Here is a 21,711-nt window from a genome sequence, read left to right as displayed (position 1 = left end):
ATGACAAATATAAGTTTTCACCAAAAAAATCCTCTTAAAGATTTTGATATATCTAAACAAGTAAAATTAAGTTTAAAATTTGAGTTATTTCCCTTGATAGCTGTGACTCCATTTGTAAACGAAAACAACAGGTATGAGAGCCAGGTAATTAAAAGTGCAAACAGACTAGAATAGAATGCAATAGAAGTGTTTTTTGTTTGTTTGTTTTTTAAATTGCCACTAAGCCCCCGGGTGCTAAACCAGGAGTACAATGTATATATACTGGCACTGATGATAAACCCGAACAGAAAATGAGGTGTTTTACCTGTAACATTTTTCGGCGACGCCGTCTAAATTCGTTTTCGTTACCTATGCCACGTGACTTCAGTTTGCAAATCAAACTGCTCGATAACGCATTATAGATAATTTATCAAAATGGAAGATTTATGCAACACTCTGTCTGATTGGACGGGAGTGTCGATTTCTTTCACTCTGTTGATTGTGCTACGCTGAGTGAAATGTAGACAAAGCGTTTATCCTAAACGACGCTGTTCACAGTTTTAAAGCTAACTTTGGCTCAGTATATTTAGCAAGAATATTGATATATCTCAAAATGATAAGTAAGTTTAATAAATATGATAAAAACCTGTTCAAATACCAACATATATCAAATTAAAGAAAGAGCTGAATACGGTCTGCGTATCACATGAATAAGGGTGTGATAAGAGTCTTGATTTGTAGCATCTTTATTAGGCCCGCAGCCAACTTTGTTCAGCTGGGACATTTGACCCCTTTTAGGGGCTGCTAGAGCTAAAACTAGAAATGCCTTTGACTTCTCAGTGTTGTAATATTTTCTGGTTCTTCGGGATCATTGATTTCAATTCATTTAGATTTGAAGATTGAATACCGCTTAAGCCGGTGCTAGGGAGCGTGGGCAGTGTTGCTTTTTCCATTACTGCTCATGAACTGACTCAATCAAACCGAGTCTGCAATTTTTACTGTTTGCCTTGTTTTCGGTGCTTCCGAGGGATCTACTTTCCAGATTTTATTTATACAGCGTCTCATGAACAGCTTGGTGAATCTTTGTCATACTTGGTCTGGAGCATCATTATAAGGTCCTCTTCCAAATTTATTTTTATAGGAATTTGGGCCCTATTAGGGACCACTATAGCTAAAAGTAGATATGCCTTTCTTCGCATTAACCACTAAAATGTAATGGATTTTTATCAAACTCGATGTGTAACAATATCGTAAGTCTCCTGCTATTTTGTTACAAATGGGGATAGGGACCAATCTAGCTAAAAATATAAACACGTTTAATGACCTCTTCTCATGAACCGCTTCATGAATCTTCATCAAACTACTGCTGTCTAAGGATAAACGAAACAAAATTGCAACCCTACGAAACCTTTGCGAAAAATTAAAAGAGAACCATTTAAATTGTCAAAGTGCGGTGTTTAGTTTTGCAATTTGAAAAATGTTAGATGAAAGATGAATGTTAGATGAAAAATTCATAAACTTCTTTCCTTATTACAATTCGCCGACTATCATTTTTAAAGATATTTCTTTGTTATTACTGCAATTTATATTATAATCAATGGTTGGTATCAAAATAAAGCTTAACATTTGCTGAAAACATTACATAATTCAAATTTATATTTAGTTATCAAACTCACACGAAGTGAGGCCCTGAAAGGGGTTAGTAAAATGGGGACTGTAAGTTGACTGATGATAAATTCGAACACTTTGTCATTTACAAAATTTTCTTCGTAGTATTATATTGAAACTTTCCCCAAAAAGCTGCAACAGTCATTCCTGATCAAGTAATGAAAAGTGACTCAATGTCAGGCCTTCATGTGGCGACAGTGAGCATGCGCAAAAAAACACCCTCTTCCCCAGTACTAAATATTTTTTATACAGATAAATGTGAGTCATTTATTTATACAATATATTTACCAATTTTGTTTTTATTTACACCAGTTGGTGTTGTAAATGGAAACTATTAGATGGTGTATTCAATTTTATAAATAACTGATTGCAATCAAACATTTCCAAGGTGGTCGACTTTATCATCTGTCCGGGTTTATCATCAGTACCAGTATAAAGCAAAGATGGCAGTTATGGAGGCTAGGAGTATAAGACAATGGGAAAAGACAAAAAAAAAATTAAATGATTTAGGCATCATGGTATCAACTCTATGGAATTAATGTGTTTTGTAACTAACTATTTAATTTGATTAGATTCATTCCGTAGAGTTTATACTGTGACTACTCGTCAAAAAGAATGGACCTGAGAATTGAAAAGTCTATCATCATTGCCTTATATATACTCCTGGTTTTGACCCCAGGGGCTAAACCAGGAGTATATAATAGTGACTGAGATAGTGAGAGTAAAGAGAAATGGAAATAATTTAGGAGTCACTGTATCAACTGTACGGAATGAATGGGGGCTAAACCAGGAGTATATAATAGTGACCGAGAAGGTAAAAAATTTCAAAATAATTTAGGCATAATGGTATCATCTCTACAGAATGAATGCGAGTGTGTAACTAACCATTTTGTGACAATGAAGATAAAAAATTTCGAAATAATTTACGCATCATGGTATCAACTCTACGGAGTGAATGTGAGTCTGTAACTAACCATTTTGTGACAATGTAATTCATTCTGTAGAGCTGATTCTCCAGGGTGTTAAAGCAGCTAGGAGATACAGCACAAAAACGAAATTAAACTTAGAATTTGTGTCTGATCAAATTTTGACCTGCATAAATGACTAAATTCAAAAAAAAAATTTATCCATTGCAAGTTTGGTTTCGTGGGTGCTAGCTGATGCATCTTCAGGTTTTTTTTTTCTGTTTTTGGAACATAGCCTATACCCCAAAAAATTGGGAATTTTGACGCGTAAATGTTCCGAATTGGGAAATATTTAGTCCCATAGTATATAGTAAGAATGTGTTTAAGCACCTGTTTCACATTGTACACCCTCTTTAACATACTGCCATTACAAAACTGTCCATGTCCATGGGAATTTTGGGAAAAATACATACTTTTTAGCATTGGGAATATAGCCCAATAAGGACTATAAAAACAGCAGAAAAAAAAAACCCTGATCTTAACTGTTGTACATGGCATCCATTCTACAGATAGAGGAGCAACTCCAATTTAAACATGTCGGCACAGTTCAACTTTTTATACTTTTTGGTATTATCATTATTTTGCTTTCAAAATGAAGGAGGCATGTTTTACACTGTCTAAAAATGCACTGAAATGTCCAATAGAGATAACTAATTTTCGAAATCAGATGTTTAACACATGCACATGAGATCAAAAATCTATGTCGGCGATCTAGGGTTAAATAAAATTGCATGGTACTGAAATTTGAATATCGGGACAATTACTAAACTGGTATGCTCAAATGATTAGTTAATGATATACATCTTGAATAAAACATCGCCTTTTTCAATATGTGTCAATCATTTGTATATTGACTGCGTACCTTTTGTGTCGGCAATTTGGACAACAGATACGTTACAACATCTATTCTCTTCAAATACTCAGGTGGGTATTGCATGTTCCAGAATGACTATTGACAGTTTGAATGTTTAATGATATGATTATCAAAATAACATTTATTTATTAACGAAATAAACATATTGTACAAAATAAAATAAGATGATGTTCAACTGCTATCTGAGGTGAATACATCATAAATATTGAATAAAACAGATACATTACAATTTCTATTTTTATGTTAGATGTTCAAATTAAAGTTTTTCTATACAAAACTTAAACATTTTGTGTTATATTTCTTTATTTTCAAATAGAATCATACCAAAATGTATGAAATATAAAGCAAATGTAACGCCAATTAATCAATTTAAAAATGCGACAGGTACGTTTATACGAAATGGGTAAACTATTTTCACCAAAAAGACTATATATATCTGAGAAGCAACAGTTATATTGTTCATATAGTCTGTTTCCCTCATCAATTCAAGTACTTTAATCTGCATGAAGATATAGATCTTATTTCATAATCTAATATGAAGTGCATTTTATGACAACTGATATTTGTATAAATTACGTTATTTTTTCCATACAATTTGATTTATTTCATCAATCATTTATCATAATGCAAAGGTCTTATCGAACACTCTTAAAATTACCATTTTTTGCCATTTCAATATGAATGTATGCTTCTCTGTCATCTGCAACTTTGAACAACTTATTACTTAAACTTTTTGTTACATTAACCCTTACCCTGCTCAATTTCTATAATGAACTTGCCCGCCTTTCATTTTGGATAGTACCATTAACTGTTAAATGGGTGCTTACCAAAACAGATACTGACTGAATGGTGAACAGTGAAGAACTTAATCAGACTGCACAGATGTGCAGGCTGATCATGATCTACTCTGGTTGCAAAGGCAAAATCAGTTGAGTCCAGCATGGTAAGGGTTAATTTTTCTAGCATGGTAAAGGTTTCACAATGTTTGAACCAGATGGTTTACCAGTGACTGACAAAATTTAATCATCTTCATGTGTCAGTATAGTAAGGTATTTTCGTTCAGACAATAATGCCAATGAGTTTTGTTTTGTTATATAAATTCTAGCCGAAAGAAGTGCAGAAAGCAGTATCTTGTTTGAAACTTTTAAAGATGACTGCCTCTTTGTGTTTTATCTAATCTTGACAATAAGCATGTCTAAGAATGAGCAGACTTGTTAAATGGAAGTGGGAAAATGACAACTTAAACATAAATTTTCTAAAATGTATTTGCTCAGTTTTATTGTGGAAATGCTTCCAGATTGCACCACAGACGTTCTAAAAAACAACAATTTCCTGGACCCCTTTAAGATGATTTGCATACACATTCACAAACCCCTAGCTAAGCCGCTGAACATAATAGTACATAGAGCATAGACAAGAATTTTTTGTTGCCTTATTAAGGACACACTTGAATTTCAAATTAATTATATTTATTTAATCTGGGGCACTTTTGTGGCCCCAGTTGTTACAACATATTAAAGGTGTAGCCAACTATTTTAAGAATAAGTGCTATTAAATATATTGGACCCATTTGACTTTACACTATGTAACTTTAACTCCTTCATAGTTTAATTACATAACCATAACAGTGTTTTTATTTTTATATTCTAAATTATTAAATGGGAACAGAATATTTTGGACTTCTACTCAACTTGTCACCGTGATAATGAATGAGGAGGCTTGAAAATTAAAATATGTTTTCCAATTTTTTTTTGTAATTTCTGTTACCAAAATTCGTATGTCCTACACCCACCTCACCACCATGATGACTCATAGTCCGAACCTAAGGTAAAATAAAACTTACTTATTCTTGCATTGTCAACAAGTAATGCTTGACTGTACAGTGACAGGAGGTGAGGGCATGAGTGTCCTATAGACATACTTCCTGTTTTAATCTAATGCATCAAAAAATTAATCCCAAAATAAATTTCCAACCAATATGTGTGGGGTGTCATTTTATTTTTGGTTCATGTGATGAAAAATAAATCATGTGATTTGTACTTGGTCCTGATATAATACACTGCAGGGTAATCTTTTGTCTAATCTATGTGGAACTAAAAAAAAACGTTATTAGAAGGGTGAACATCAGTAAATATGTTAGTAGAACTTTTATTTTTCTAGTGATTTAGTCAGTGGAAAGCATGAAGTTTACAGATAGGCGAAAGTTCGGTCCTGGTAAAATTGAAGCCTTGATTAAAATGTTCTCTTTTCAGACAGTCAGAAAAATGAATGGCAGTTTAGATAAATTGGTCAAGGGAAACAAAATTTCATCATTTTACTTGCTGTTTTTATGTTTCTGCCTTTGCAACCAGTGTAGATCATGACCAGCCTGCACATCCAAGCAGCCTGATCATGATCTGCACTGTTTGTGATTCACTCAGTATCTTTTTGGTAGGCACCCCTTTTAACAGTTATTGGCACTGTCAAAATTGAAAGATGGACAAGTTCATTATAGAAATTTAGCAGGGTAAGGGTTAACTAACTTCGTTATAGTAATCCAGCAAATTTGCAGTCACAGCTGGAACTTGGTATCTCAAACTCCCTTTTCTGGAATTTTGGCTCTTTCAGATTTTTATGTCCAATCATAATTCCTTCTCAGTCTATTTACTTTCACTCCATTTAAGTTACAAGTTGACAGTCATGCTGAGGCTTTGTTTGTGTCTTGGTAAATTTGAAGTCACTTCAGTCAAATTCCTATGTATTATTTAGTTATGTCTCATAGCTACAGATTGTCTACATAAAGGCATATTGACTTCATGCATTGTATATAAATTAATTTTTAAGTCAAATTGTTTTTGAATTAAGACAACAAAATTCACCTTCATAAAATTTGGCGGAAGTATAAAGAAATCAGAAATAAAAAAAAAATACAATTTTAAAGATGAAAATTATCAATTCTAAACAGAATGAAGTGAAAGTTTGGATATTGGAATTGTGTCTGTATTATTGCAATAAAAAATTGATTCTTTGATAAAATATATTCAGCAAGTTTTAAAAGTAATTATGAGAGCTTTTTTTTATGGGAACTATAAGGTTTAATTAATATACTGCAGACATGTGTATAAACATGTTAAGCAATCAATAATTTTCGTAACAGGCATCTCCTGTTTTTTTTTTCTTTTGATTCAGCTCATATTTGTTATAACTGGAGTATTTTTACAATTGGGAAAATTACTGTGAACTTTATATGTGAAAAAAGGCAATTTTATCTTTTTCAACATATAAATGAAGATGTCTGTTAATGTTGCTCACCAGACAGTAAAATATTTGATGTAAATGCACATTACTTTACCGATTTTATTTTGCAATTCAGAAAATTGCTGTATCATTTTATGTCTTCAATTATTTCAATAAACATGAAAGCATATAAAAACTAAAAAGTGACTAAGACCTATTCACCTCACAAGACAAACAAAATAATCAATATAAAACTATGTCATTGTATTATAATTCACATATTTGACACCTCTACTCAGGACTATTCAAAAACATTATACATGTCATCCCAATTTAAACACTATTCACCGTGGCAACTATTCAAAACAAAATTGCCACTACAATAGGTTTATCACAAAAGAAAGCATTTTACAGTATTTTTCACAGGTTTTATTGTTGGGTAATTCTCAAGTTAGTCAACTATGTATTTGAACAATGAGTTTGATATGAGTATGAAAAGAGAAATGTGCCTTGAGGCCACATGCTTTAGATTTTGTACTAATATCCATTGTTTGCTGATCTTTCAACAGATTGTGGCCAGAGATTTGAGAGTGGACAGTGGTCAAGTTTATACACAGCTAAACAAACAGGATGACCAATATATTATACAGGTGAGTTTTTATGTTATTTTTCAATTAATTTTATGAGTTTGGAAGTCACTGTTAAGATTTTATGTGCAGTAAATGATGTTATGAAAGTGATAAAAAAATTTGAAACTGTGGCATTACAGAAATAGGCATTAATTAGGAATGTTTAAAACATTTAACAGCCTAGAGCAGGTGAGTTGTTTACAAAAAAAATATTGAAAATAGAATGGAGTATAATTATTTTGAAGTGGTCACTGACGTCTGACCATAGCTTGAAAAACCGGTTAGACATTTGAGTTCTGTGTTTGACTTAATGTAATGTATAATACTTTAGTAAACTTGTATAATGTGATTCTTTTGTAGGTATTGTTTTATTTATGAAAAATATGTAGGAAAATGTTAGTTTGTGAAACAATATCTATTTATAGAAGAGGATTTTGTTATAATTATTTGAGTATTTTATTTTCAATTCTTTGAGAGTATAATTATCTGATTTAAATAACAGACTTGTTGCCCACTGAGCTGCTAGAAGCTATGTTTTATACTTATCGTGATGACTTTAAAAATGCTTATTTCAGTATTACATGCTTAATGATTTATTAATATTAAGACAAAGTATTAAAAGCTGAGATTAATTTAAATTGAAGCTGCTGCAGTTAATTAATTAAACAATTAAATTGAACACGATGCAATTAAAGAGTTTGCATTTATTTGAAAAATGAATTGAAAAAATAACAAAATTAAGATTTTGACATTTTATTTGCTATACCAGTAATACAAGGGTTTTTTAATTAAATATTAAAGCTATAAATTGTTCTCATTTATTAAAATAATTTGAGCCGCGCCAGGAGTAAACCAACATAGTGCTTTTGCAATCAACATGGATCCAGACCAGCCTGCGCATCTGCGCAGGCTAGTCTGGATCCATGCTGGGCACAAATGCACTATGTTGGTTTTCTCATGGTGCAGCTCATTTGTTCTTTTATGTATTTAATTTCCCATAACTATAAACTAGTGATATGAAAAGGGGAAATCAAGGGAGATAACACATCTCTTATATTAATGAGTTGACGCTAAACCACTTTTGACATGATTAAGGAGTTTAATTTGTGATTTTTTTATGGTCATTAACACGTTTTAATATCTGTAAGCACATTTTCTTCTTGGAGCTGAAGTGTGACAGCAAGTGACGGAACAGGGAAGGTTATTAAAAAAGTATTAAATTGCTATAACTCATTTCTTGGTCAAATTTATAATGATGAAATGAGCTGCAAAATGATGATTTATAGACATCACCTCAATCAAAAGGATTAAAATCATGTCACAAATAGAGTTTCTCTTTATAACGCTATATTAACTAACAAATTTGACATGTCACAAAAGTTTGCATGTAAACAGGTTTCTCAAAATCTACCAGAAAGTGCTTTCAAACTTCTCACATGTCTTTGGGGTATCATGAGCTGACAACACAGGGCAATTACGTAACTGTAACTTTTATTTTGTCAAGATTATGCCCCATTTTTAACTTTTTGTTTCTCAAAACCTTTTTGGTCAAATGCTTTCAGAGTTCTTACAGTTACATTATACATAAAGAACCTGAATATTATTGGTTACATGTTGTCTTTGACTTTGAAAGAAAGCTTTCCAATACATTTCTTAAGTTTACTCATAACTAGCTTATAATTTAAGGCAATCATTACAAATGTAATTGCTGAATAAAAAATGTCTAGAATGGATAAGAGAGAAAGGTGGACTGTCAGTATTGAATTACATATTCACTTTTCACAAATTATATTTATGGAAAAAATAACCATTACATTGACTTAGGTCCCCATAAAAATGTGTTGTATTGTTTTTTAAAACTTAGTTAATAGATACTCAGACTGAATGGCAAACGGTGCATGTCATGATCAGATTGCAAAGGCAGAATCAATGTGTCCAGCATGATAAGGGTTAAGTGCCTACCTGGTAGGCTATGGAGAGCACACTATCACTTTTAATATAGATGACATGTTTGAGCCCTGTTCTACAGGAATTCTGTTGGTGACAATTGAACAAAATATAGACATTTCGTTTCTCAGATACATTTGTAATTCACTTGTACATAAAATCTTGTATTATAACACGTCTTGTTTAAGTTTAAATGTATTGTATGATATGAATGCTCTTTGTTTATGAAGGAAATGCTATACACCGGGCATGTTAAAGAACCAGACTTTCTACTGCAAAAAGCTAGGCTAAGTTAGCCAGACAGGCCTGTATCTAAAAAGGATTTCTCTCTGTCTGCACTGGGGGCTTTATCTCACTCTGTCCCTCTGGTCAGATCGTTCTGTGTCTGTACTATCTGGTGTATTAATAATAATAATAAATAAAGATATACAGCTTGAGTCATTTGGTTTCACCATCTGCTTTGTATGGTGAAGTTGTCACTTTCTAGTAGAGAACAAGTTAATATTGGTACAGAATCCAGGGGCACTTGCTAGCTGACCACAGTAAATAGTCAATAGTTTTTATAACTTCTTTTTGTTAAAGATATATCAAACAGAACTGACTTTTGTTTTTGCGATTGACGCCTTAAGAAAATTCTGTTCATTTATTCTAGTATACATTATCTAAACTATATAAAATTTATGTCATAACCGGTATATATATAATATTTGAAGGACAGAAAATTTATAAGTTTTGAATCATGCTCATTGACATAACTTCAGAGATTATTTTCTCTCTGTAATTACCCAATATAGTAATACCCAGAGCTTAAATTTTCAATTTGAATAGTACTTTATAATGATACACTCGATGACAAAGGCTCGGGCCTAGAGGCATTATAATACAATAGCAATCGCAGGTACATGAGTATAATAGCGTTAACGGATGGCTGCACGCTAAGTCCCTCACAGGTGAGTTGTTTTGGACTATTAGGAATTGAAATTTCGTACAGGTATCGGAAAAATGTTTAAGTTTAAACTTTTGAGTCTATACACTTTATGAGTACAGTATTACAATGAAATACAAGACAGACATGGTATTAACGTCTATTTATAGAATTAAGAATAGTTTTCAATAGTCTGCCGGGTCGTATATACAGCAGTTTTTCTTTGTTGGTATAAAGTATTGACTGCGTTACCATAGTACGGGTGAGTATTGTTTAGTTTATGGTACACTTTATAGATTTATTAGGTTTTTCTTGTCTGCTTAATATGGTTTTGTTTGACATAGCTGGGTATTACTAAAGGCTTTAAGTGCTGATCTTTTATGAATATAATGAAGGAATATTTTGTAAAATTCTATTGTGAAGCAGGTGAGTAGTGTCAGATAAAATATTCTGTGACATGCATATCCAGTTACATCATGTAATTGTAAAATGAGGATGGATTTTTTTCATGGCATGCATTTACTTAATACTGTCAGGCTTAATAGTCAAATATTTTTTATATAACATCTAAAGATTAAGTTAGGTTTTTGTTTATTGACTTTGAAGATTAAGTATTTCACTATTATGTAAAGGGATTTGAAAAGTTGACCTGATAGTGTAACGGTCTACTGTATGGTCAGTCTTAAAGGGGAATGTGTGGGGTCTGATTATATCAAAAAAATTTCAGCTTTAAAAAAAAAAGAGTACTTTCATTTTCAGTAATTATAAACAAAATGGGAATATCGGAGAGCATTAATTTTTACAGTTCTGTTAAAGCTGGTTGTGTATTTCATAAATTTTGTAAATTAAATAGAAAGCTGTAAAATGTAATAAAGGATGTAATACACACAGTATGATAAGAGGGAAATATACTACATGTACGATACATACTTTATATCATACTCATATCATCTTAAATAATACTTTGAAATTACATGCTGTTATAACGCTGCTGTTATATATATATTTTTAGCTTTAGCTCACCTGAACTTTGTTCAGGGTTAGCTATTTACATAGTTGGATGGTTCGGCATTCTGCTTCCTGTGTCCTGCTTCAACATCTCTGAAATTACTGGTCAGAATTACATCATACTTGGCCTGATGCTTGCTGGGATAAACCTTTCTTATGATTGTTCAAATGGTTCTGCCGGGCTCCTTTTAGGGGCTGATAAAGCTAAAATCTTTAACCCTTACCCTGCTAAAGTTCTATAGCAAACATATCCATTTTCCAATTTGGACAGTACCATTTATTATTCGAAGGGGTGTTTACTGAAAATTTACTGACTGAATAGGGAACAGTGCAGACCATGATCAGCCTGCACGTCTGGTCCCAAAGGCAAAATCACATGCTGCCAGCAAACTAAAGGTCAAATTAGTTCTTTTCGCGAAACTCTCTATGGAACTATCTTCCAAACTACATTGTAATACTGATTTTTAAATTTTTACCCTGCTAAATTTCTATAATGAACTTATCCATCTTTCGGTTTGGACAGTACCATTAACTGTTAAAAGGGGTGCTTAGCAAAAAGATACTGAGTGAATGGCGAACAGTGCAGACCATGATCAGACTGCACGGATGTGCAGGCTGATGTTGGTCTGCACTGGTCGCAAAGGCAGAATCACTTGCCGCCAGCAGGCTAAGGGTAAAAAAACCCAGACTTTCAGCCTTGAGTAAATATATGCTTTTACAGTAATAGTTCAGAAACTGCTAGAACTGAATAAACGCTTTTGGATGTTTCAAGTTGTACATTCTACCATATGGCGCGATTCTCATTCTCAGTATATTGTATTGTGTCCTGATGTGACTGCAACCAAATACCTGTATTTGAAATGCATAGTGTTTATAGCTTGCTTTAAATATGACAATGTAAGCAGTTGTAATCGGATATTGTCAATGATCTTATGTACTTGAGTCTTTTCTTACATATTATGTTGAGTATTGCAAACTTTTTCTTAACCTTTACCCTGCTAAATTTCTAAAATGGACTGGTCCATCGTTCAATATAGGCAATACCATTTATTTACTGAAGGGGTGTTTGCTGAAAAATTACTGACTGAATAGCGAACAGTGCAGACCATGATCAGCCTGCATGGATGTGCAGGCTGATCTTGGTCTGCACTGGTCGCAAAGGCAGAACTATTCGCCGCCAGCAGGCTGAAGGTTAATTCAGTCAGACCTGTGTGTGAAGACCATGCTCAGGAGAAACAAAAATTTGTTGTTTTTTTTTTTTTACAAGTTGTCTAAATTCATTAGTTAAAATACACAGTGTATGCAGATTAGAATGAAATAAGCTAAATTCTGTTTAACACGCCCTTATCATGCTGGACATGACAGATTCTGCCTTAACGACCAATGTAGATCATGATCAGCCTGCACATCTATGCAGTCTGATCATGGTCTGCACTGTTTGCTCATTATAAAAATTATAGAAATTTAGCAGGGTAAGGGTAAAGGGAAGAAGTGGTCTAGTGGTTAAGCTTAACACTGAGGTCATAGGTTTGAGCACCAATGGTATAACAACCATGCTTTCTCATATGACAGCTGTACTGGTGTTTTCCAGGAAGTGAGTGATTAAAATAAACATTCAAAGCTTTCATCAGAGTCAAACTGTATTGTTGACAAGTATAATACAGTTGATTGAAAAAAAATGTTAGGTTCCAAGTTAACTGGTAAGCTTAGTTAGCTGGGAAAAAACTGCAAATCTTAAAGTCAGATTTGCAAACCCTCAATTGAGGTGATATGTTCTGCATGATTTTATAGTAAAAGAAGTCATACTTTGATCATAAGAAGTTTTTGAGAACGGGACCTTGTCAAGATGCAGGGGCTTGTACTAGATGGGAACTTTTTTTTTTCAAAATCAGAACTTTGTACACATGTGCATATTTAACTTAAATACACCTTGAATATAAACTTTAATTCACTAAACAAAAAACTTTACATCATGCTACAGAATATGTAATTGCTTTATTAAACTTGTCTTTTGTCGCATGTTTTGCTTGAAGGTTTCTGATTTAAATTATATCATGTTTTTGTCTTTTTCAGTATGTAGATGGCCCATTATTGCGTGTTTTGTGAAAGAAGTTACATTACATTTACAAAGTTAAGAAATCACATTTGTAAATCCAGTCACCGAGATTCTGTTCAGTCAACTGATTTTGATTCTGAGGAAGAAAAGGAAAATTGGATCAAGACCTCTTTTGAACTGGTAAGCATTTGTGCTCGCCTCTGCAAGGAAGATAATTGAACAGTAATTACTGATGACTTAGAAAGCTCAGGTAGCTGATTTAAAAATAATGCCAACAATTGATTGAATTTTTAACATTTTTCTATGGGACGTTAACCTGTAAAACTTAATATTTCTAGAAATTTAAAAATTCATCTAATAATCAAAGGTCTTGGACATTTTGTAGTTTATTTATTTCATAAATTAACATGATGTCCATATTTATTGATTAACTTGATAATACACACTCAGTCCAGGTGACTAAGGTCAAGGTCAAGTTAGTTAGCTTCGTCTTGTCGTGTGATTTTCCTTGTTTTTTCGGTTAGGCTAGGGGGGCGAAGTTTGGCCCTACACCCAATGGAAATTTTTACGAACTGTTTCTACCAGTTTCAAAACTAAAGTTCCTAAAGCTTTTGTCCGCCTCGATAGCGTAGTGGTAGAGTGTCTGCCTTGAGTGCGAGAGGTTGTGGGTTTGTTCCCCGAGCGCATCATACCAAAGACATGAACAATGTTATCAGTAAGCTCCCTTGCTTGACACTCAGCATTAAAAGGGAAACTGGCTTCTCTCTTACCCTCGTTTCAATGGATTCCATCAAGAATGAGGTGTCGAAAGTGATTAGTATAAGTTGTAGAACTTGCTTCACAATTGGCCTTAAATAAATGATGTATAAACTAAAGCTTTTGTTTTTTTGGGGTTTTTTAAACTATTTTTTCAGCTAAGATGGAATCTTTGAAACCTAGAACATTTGAAACAAAAGGCAATATGCTACTTTAAGATTACTGAACATTTTTAGCTCAAGTATTTGATATAGGTTCATGAAACCTTGCATGAGTCTTAATCATGATATGAACTTGCGCACCTCCTATTTTTAGCTCGACTATACGAAGTATAAGGAGAGCTATCCTACTCGCCCCAGCGTCGGCGTCTTTCCGCGTCCCCACCTTGGTTAAAGTTTTGGTGCACTTTCTCTTTTTTCAACTTATCTCTGTAATTACTTGATGGATTAGATTCAAACTTGAAATACTTATTCCTCATCATCATCCACATCATCTGATATAAGGGCCATAACTCTGGCACCAATATTTCATGAATTATCCCCCCTTATCACATAGATTTTCAGGTTAAAGTTTTGATGCACTTTCACTCTACCTCTGTTATTACTGAATGGATTTGATTCAAACTTAAAATAGTTGTTCAGCATCATCACCCACATCATATGACACAAGATGCATAACTCTGGCACAATTTTTTCATGAATTATTCCCTCTTTTTACTTAGAATTTCAGGTTAAAGTTTTATGCACTTTCACTCTATCTCTGTTATTACTGAATGGATCTGATTCAAACTTAAACAATTGTTCAACATCATTACCCTTATCATATGACACAAGGTGCATAACTCTGAGACCAGTTTTTCATGAATTATTTCCCCTTTTTACTTAGAATTTTAGGTTACAGTTTCGATGCACTTTCACTCTGTCTCTGTTATTACTGAATGGATTTGATTCAAACTTAAAATAATTGTTCAACATCATCACCCAGACCATATGGTGCAAGGGGCATAACTCTGGCACCAATTTTTCATTAATTATTCCCTCTTTTTACTTTGAATTTTAGGTTAAAGTTTTGATGCACTTTCATTCTGTCTCTGTTATTACTGAATGGATTTGATTCAAACATAAAATAGTTGTTCAACATCACCCACACCATATGACACAAGGTGCATAACTCTGGCACCAATATTTAATGGATTATGCCCCTTTTTGCTTAGGATATACTTATATAGAGTTTTGATACATTTTATCTTTACCTCTCTTATTACTTTAAGTTGATATTTTTGACGTAGACTCAGGCTATTGTGCAATATCTTCATCCACAATTGGAGTCATTAAACACTCCAGTGACAGCTCTAGTTTCCTCAGATGTGCCCAGTTTCACTATCCAGCATCGAAATAGTCAAGCGCGCTGTCTCCTGTGACAGCTCTTGTTCATTTGGGTCCGCCCCCTATATTTAGAGTTATGGCCCCTGAAATAGTCAAAAATGTACATTTTCACCTTGTGACGCATCTAGCTCAAAAAGTATTTAATGTAAATGGTTGAAAACTTGCATAAGTCTTTATCATGATATAAACTTGCCAATATTTTGGCTGGCTCCATCCCCTATTTTTAAAGTTATGGCCCATGAAATAGTAAAAAAATGCACTTTTTCACCTAATTATGTGCCTAGCTGAAAAAGTATTAGATATAAATTCAGGAAATCTTGCTGGAGTCTTTAACATGATGTGACCTTGCACACTTGACATTCTTCTTGAGAATCTTAGCTCTTATTACAGAGTTATGGCCCTTGAAATAGCCAAAATAGTGGATTTTTTGTTTGTGATACTCATAGCTCAAAAAGTATAGGGCCTAGAATAATGAATCCTTTCCATAAAATGTTTGTTGAGGCTATACCCCATTAAGACTGCAAACATTTGAATTATTGCCCCTTATTTGTGACAAATGTACCAGTGGGGGGTACACCCTGTGTCCTACAGAACACATTCTAGATTTTCCTAGATGTAAAATTTTGATAAGAAATAACACTCAATGGTTTCCAATTTGGATGTTTTGCATCAGATTTTCCCCATTCCCAAATCAGTAGAAAAAAAACAACACCTGATCCTGATTATTAATCACCCACTGTGATAGCTCATCAAACCTGAAAATATCTTTTTACTTGCAGGAAAATAGCGAAACAAGCTTAGAAGTTTTGAGTCCGACAATGGAGGAGGAGAATTATGCAGGGATAAAATCAGAATTTGAATATACTGTAGAACTGAATGACAATGTTGGCTCTGATATTGAAAACAACATTAGCCCGGCCCTAAGAAAGATGCTAGAGGGAAAGACTAAACACGATGATGTGAATGAAGTAACAGAGAATGTAGGGGATGATTCTAATGGAGTTAAATCTGAAAGTGATGAAAGTTCAGATTATGTGTACGTCTTAGAACCAGATAACAGTATTAATTTTAACCATGACAATCAAAATGAATCAAAATCCAAAGAGGCTGTAAAAGACTCTGTGCATGACATTCAGTCTAAAAGCGAACCGACTGGAGTTATAGATCTTAGTGGTTCAAACAAGAGAAAAAGAAAATCAAATCTTAACACTGCCTTGTCTCATATATTAAAGACAAAGTCTGTCAATCAACAAAACGAAGCTGCATTTAAAGAATCTCATTCTGATGAAGTTCATGCGAATAAAGTACAAATAATTGAAAAAACTGAAACAGAAGTCAGTCAGAATGCACTGTCAGACATTTCAGCTGACACTGTGAAAGATTTAAGCATTAAGAATGAACATAATGCAGCTGTTGAAACACCAACAGTTTCAACACCCACTTTTAGTACACCAAACACTGGATCTGCAAGGAAGAATAGAAGGAAGAGATCTGTCCCAGTTAGATGTGAGAAGAATGAAGAAATCGGTGACATTAATGAAATCATGAAAGAGTATGGAGTGCAGCCAAACATCAAAGTGGACCCAGGAAAACAAGAACTTGCAGAAAATTCCCATGATATTGCACCTCTTGATCTCACTCCTAAATCAGTTGGGAATACAGGAACTACATCAGGCACTAACATTTCATTGGAACCAGTGGATCTTACAGCTTCAGCAAAGAACAAGACCATTGAAAATGTTATTAAGACTGAACCCAAAACCCCTGAAAACACCGAGCCTGTGGATCTGTCAAAACCTGTTCAAAATTCAATGCCAAATGTAATGAAAAATGGATCTACGAATGGTGGGTTGCTACCACCTATGCTACCAAATGCAGCACAGTTTGATCCTGTCCAAATGCGACAGTTATTTGAAACTGTTTACAAAATGCAAGCACAGTTTCCGAATCAAAATTTGTTACAGGCTCAACTTATGCAATTTCATGCACTTATGCAAAATGCTATGTTAAATGGTGGAATGATGCCATTGAATAATTCAAATGGCATGAAAAGCGGCAAACATGTAAAAAGTGACAAAAATGACAACATTATCAAGACAGAACCTGGACTTACCAATGATCTGATGACAAATGATTTCCAGAAGTTTAATCTAGAACTGATGCATAAAAATGGTCTAATACAAAACAATTTTGCTCCTCCATTTAGTGGTGTCATCCCTGGGTCACCATTCACTATGAACCAAACAAACCAGTTCAGAAATAGATCAGCTAAGAAGAAGGGCAAGGATTTATTTTTGATGGATGAATCAAATCTAGATTCAATTAAACTTGAATCAAGCACACCCCAAGGCCTAGTTGTGTTGGATGGAAAACAGAGTCCTGAACAAATTCTTGAAACATTGTCCCAGCATTTTCCAATTGTACCAATAGAAAGTTTACCTAAAGCACAAATTGGAGATGATATTAATAGTGCGAGATTCTATGTAAAAGATAATGAACAAATCAGGGTAATTGTTGACAGTCTGCTGCAAGTGGGTGTGCTTGATTTTGATGAACAACAGATTCATGGAACTGAGCCAGTTTATAAGTACATCTGTAGAGTGTGCAGCCAAACATTCTTTCATGTTGAACACCTAACCAAGCACATCAAAAAATGCCACATCGTTAAGAAATACCAGTGCAGTGAATGTGACAGGTAAGACACTCTTAGTTTAAATCTGTCCTAGATAGAATTATCATGGCTTTAATTCACTTGAAGAATGCTGCTTGAAGGGGGCCCCAAGTGGTTAAGGCTGATGACTTTGACTCACTTGTCCCTGACTGCAGTGGGTTTAAAGCCTCACTTAGGGTGTAGAAGTTTTTCGTGTAAGGAAGCAGTCAAGTTGGCTTGTGGAAGGTTGGTGTTTCAACATAGGTGCCTGCCCATGTTGTATTTAATACACAAAGGGGCATCTGGGGGTCTTCCTCCACCATGCAAAACTGAAGTCGCATGACATATAATTGTGTCAGTGTAACATTAAATGTATCTATGTAAGACTCCAGTAGTGACCTTAATGGGAATTGAATTATAAATTAAATCTGTTGTATAGATTTTTAGCTCATCTGATTTTTTAAAATAAAAATGAGTTATTGTCATCACCTGATTGGCATCGGTGTTGGAGTTGGTGTCGGCTTTGTCTGGTTAAGTTTTATGTTTAGGTCAGCTTTTCTCCTAAACTATCAAGGTTATTGCTTTGAAACTTGCAACACTTGTTCACGATCAAAAGCAGACTCAGTACAGCAAGAAAAATAACTCCATCCTGCTTTTTGCAAGAATTATGGCCCCTTTTTGACTTAAAAATCAGATTTCTTGGTTAAGTTTTGTGTTAAGGTCAGCTTTTCTCCTAAACTGTCAAAGCTATTGCTTTAAAACTGTCACTTGTTCACCATCAAAGACTCTGTACAGCAAGAAAAATAACTCCATCCTGCTTTTTGCAAGAATTATGGGCCCATTTGGACTTTCATAGCAAATATTAGATTTCTTGGTTAAGTTTTGTGTTTAGGTCAACTTTTTTTATTAATGGTCAAAGCTGTTGCTTTAAAACTTGGAGCAGTTATTAACCATTTAAAGCTGACTCTGCACAGCAAAAACCATAACTCCATCCTGCTTTTTGCAAGAATTATGGCCCCTGTTAGACTAAGAAAATCATGGGTAGGACAATATTTCTATTATACAGAGACAAAAAATAAGATGAGCGTCTGCTCTTGTTAAGAATAACATTCAGTTCTTGTCTTCATTTTGATCCAGACATGAAATTTAGAATTTTGGTCTTTAACTTTGCCACTACACTAGTATACTTTGCAGAACTTTAGGTAATGAACATGTTAATTTAAGTGATTGTTTTTCAACATCAGTTGAAGCAAAAACTCATATTTACTTTATGGAGATAGAACCATGTGTAAATGTTTCGATAGGTAAATGTTTTATTTGTTTTCAGGTCATTTCATGATGCCGGGAATTACAGACAGCATATGAGAGTGCATGATGAGACGGACATACCATACGAATGTCCCGAATGTAAACGTCGATTCAGACACAAGTGTACTCTTAAAGTTCACATGAGAATACACACAGGGGAGAAACCATTCCGATGTGACATTTGTGACGTAAGTTTTTATTGTTTTGTAGCTCATTTAAAAATTTTCCACCATATAAGCAATGTGGCATCAGTAGTAGGGTATTGACAACATGTCGGCACAGTGCAAGGGTTATAAAACTTCATTTTAGAAAACCTTTTAGGAGAGATAACTAAAAACTGTATATAAAATGTAGATGTAACATTACAGTTGCAAGTTTTAAGAAAATTGAAATATCAGTAATATTAATGAAAATGTCATTTAAAATTGTGTCTTGCTGAAATTACATATTTGTTGAAAAATTACATGGGTGAGAAACTGTTGTTACTGACATTTTCAGTTTTTAAATTAAAAGAACATTTTTATTTGGCCAGTAGCATGTTTTCATAACATCGTTCTGATAACAGTTTTATCATGGAAATGACTAGTATACAGTCAAACCTGCATTGACCAGCCAGCCATGGGAGCATCAGATTCTAGCTGCTAATGCCAGGTTCATCTGTATATAGTTTGAATTCGGCATGATAATACTAATTATTGCAAGTAAAATGTATTAATATTATTCTTAAGAGCCAAGGCTATTGATCCATTGTAAAGGTAGATGGCATATCAAAACTTAATATTTTTAGTTTATACTAAGTTGTTTTAGCTCGACTGTGATGAAAGCTTCAAGCTTATTGGAACCACTCTCGAGTCAGCTTCCTAGAAAAACCAGTACTGGTGTCATATGAGAAGTCATTGTCGTGATCCCAGTGGGGCTCGAACTCGTCATCCCTGAAGTGAGCGGCCGACACCTTATCCACCAGACCAATATATGTTGTACATTTATTAATCTATAGGATTTAGATAAATCATTATTTTATATTTTGTTTTTATTTTCTTTAAGGCAACATTCAAAATTTCATCGGGACTGCAGACACATATGCGAAAACACACCGGGGAAACACCATATGCGTGTGAGTTCTGTGACCTCCGCTTCAAATGTCAAAGCAACCTGAAGCAACACTTGTTCCAACACACTCAGGTCCGTCCATTTCCATGCGAGATTTGCGGGAAAACGTACAGTCGGAAATCCATTCGAGATGCACACTTGTTAACACATGCCAAGGACAGTGTAAAAAATGAACATGTGAAGAAATGGATTGAAAGCATGCCATCTCAGGCTTTAGCAGTTGGAGGAAATGATTAACACATTATTCCTGACCAGATTAGTTTTAGGATAGCAAATCAAACCAGTGAGACTATTTCTTATGATTTTTAGTGATGTGGCCAGATAATCTCCAAGCGGAAACTTTACAGTTTTGACAGTATATTATTAAATACTTCTAAGTATTTTTGTAGAATTTAGCATTACTGTTGAAACTTTGCAGTACAAGTTATGAGGATGCAATTCCAAGCTACAAGCTTTTGTAATATTTTATCAGTTGTGGTAAAAGTTACCTTAGTTTAAAGATTTTTCTAGCCAAATAGTCTGACAGGTTTAAGGCTCTAGTTTACTTTACTTGAAAATACTCGAGGGCAATACTTGTATGAAAGTTGTAATGAAAAGGGGACACATGCTGAAATGTTGTGTTGTTGAATACATTTTTTTGAAAAAAAAAAAAAACTGTTTTTTTTTAAGTAAAACATGACTTTTTTTTATGTGATTTACATTTTGTTCAAAAACCATGTGACAGTCATTATTACAGAGATAAGTAGGTAAATTATTTAATACAAAAATGAATGATTGTTTATACATATTATTTCACATTTACATAATATAATGTCAATGAAAGTACATATCAATATCAAAAAAATACCAGGAGAATTTTGATACACTTTTTTTTTGTACCATGACTGTGATAAATTTTGTCAAGTATTCATAGTAAAACATTCCATTATTTTTGTAACAGTTCTTTGAAATCCTGTCTAATGACAATCATAATACTCAGTTTATTACGTCATTCCACTAGTGTATATATGTCATTCTACTGTTGTATATATTTGCAATATATGTGAGGAACGGTTGTTATGTTAAAGTATTGTAGTACATTACTTGGTTGTACAGTTAAAGCATTTTGTAAAAATATGGACATAGTCAGCGGGGTAAAGATGAAGGAACAGATGTGTGTAACATTTTGTAAGCCAGAGTTGAATGTATATAAACTCTACTTGTAAGATTCCTTGTTCAGTAACTTAACCTGTAGT

At 33.7% G+C, this 21,711-nt stretch overlaps 1 protein-coding gene across 5 annotated transcripts; it reads left to right on the top strand.

The window, feature by feature from the left end:
- The first annotated feature begins 112 nt into the window (after positions 1-112).
- On the top strand, positions 113-21,150 carry LOC123537848 (uncharacterized). Of its 5 annotated transcripts, XM_045321714.2 has the most exons (6): positions 113-144; positions 7,272-7,352; positions 13,285-13,447; positions 16,188-18,103; positions 19,386-19,554; positions 20,411-21,150. In XM_045321714.2, exons 3-6 carry the CDS (start codon positions 13,292-13,294, stop codon positions 20,711-20,713), a joined length of 2,544 nt encoding a protein of 847 aa, XP_045177649.2. In that variant the 5' UTR covers positions 113-144; positions 7,272-7,352; positions 13,285-13,291; the 3' UTR covers positions 20,714-21,150. The 5 variants fall into 5 exon arrangements, with proteins under 5 accessions (XP_045177649.2, XP_045177650.2, XP_045177651.2 ...); XM_045321715.2 differs by lacking the exon at positions 113-144 and having other exon boundaries at positions 7,123-7,352; XM_045321716.2 differs by lacking the exons at positions 113-144; positions 7,272-7,352 and adding an exon at positions 10,256-10,465.
- The last annotated feature ends 561 nt before the right edge of the window (positions 21,151-21,711 follow it).

This window comes from Mercenaria mercenaria, chromosome 18, assembly GCF_021730395.1.
Source record: "Mercenaria mercenaria strain notata chromosome 18, MADL_Memer_1, whole genome shotgun sequence".
In the NCBI taxonomy this organism is placed as follows: Eukaryota; Metazoa; Mollusca; class Bivalvia; order Venerida; family Veneridae; genus Mercenaria; species Mercenaria mercenaria.
This window is presented reverse-complemented; position numbering and strand designations above follow the sequence as displayed.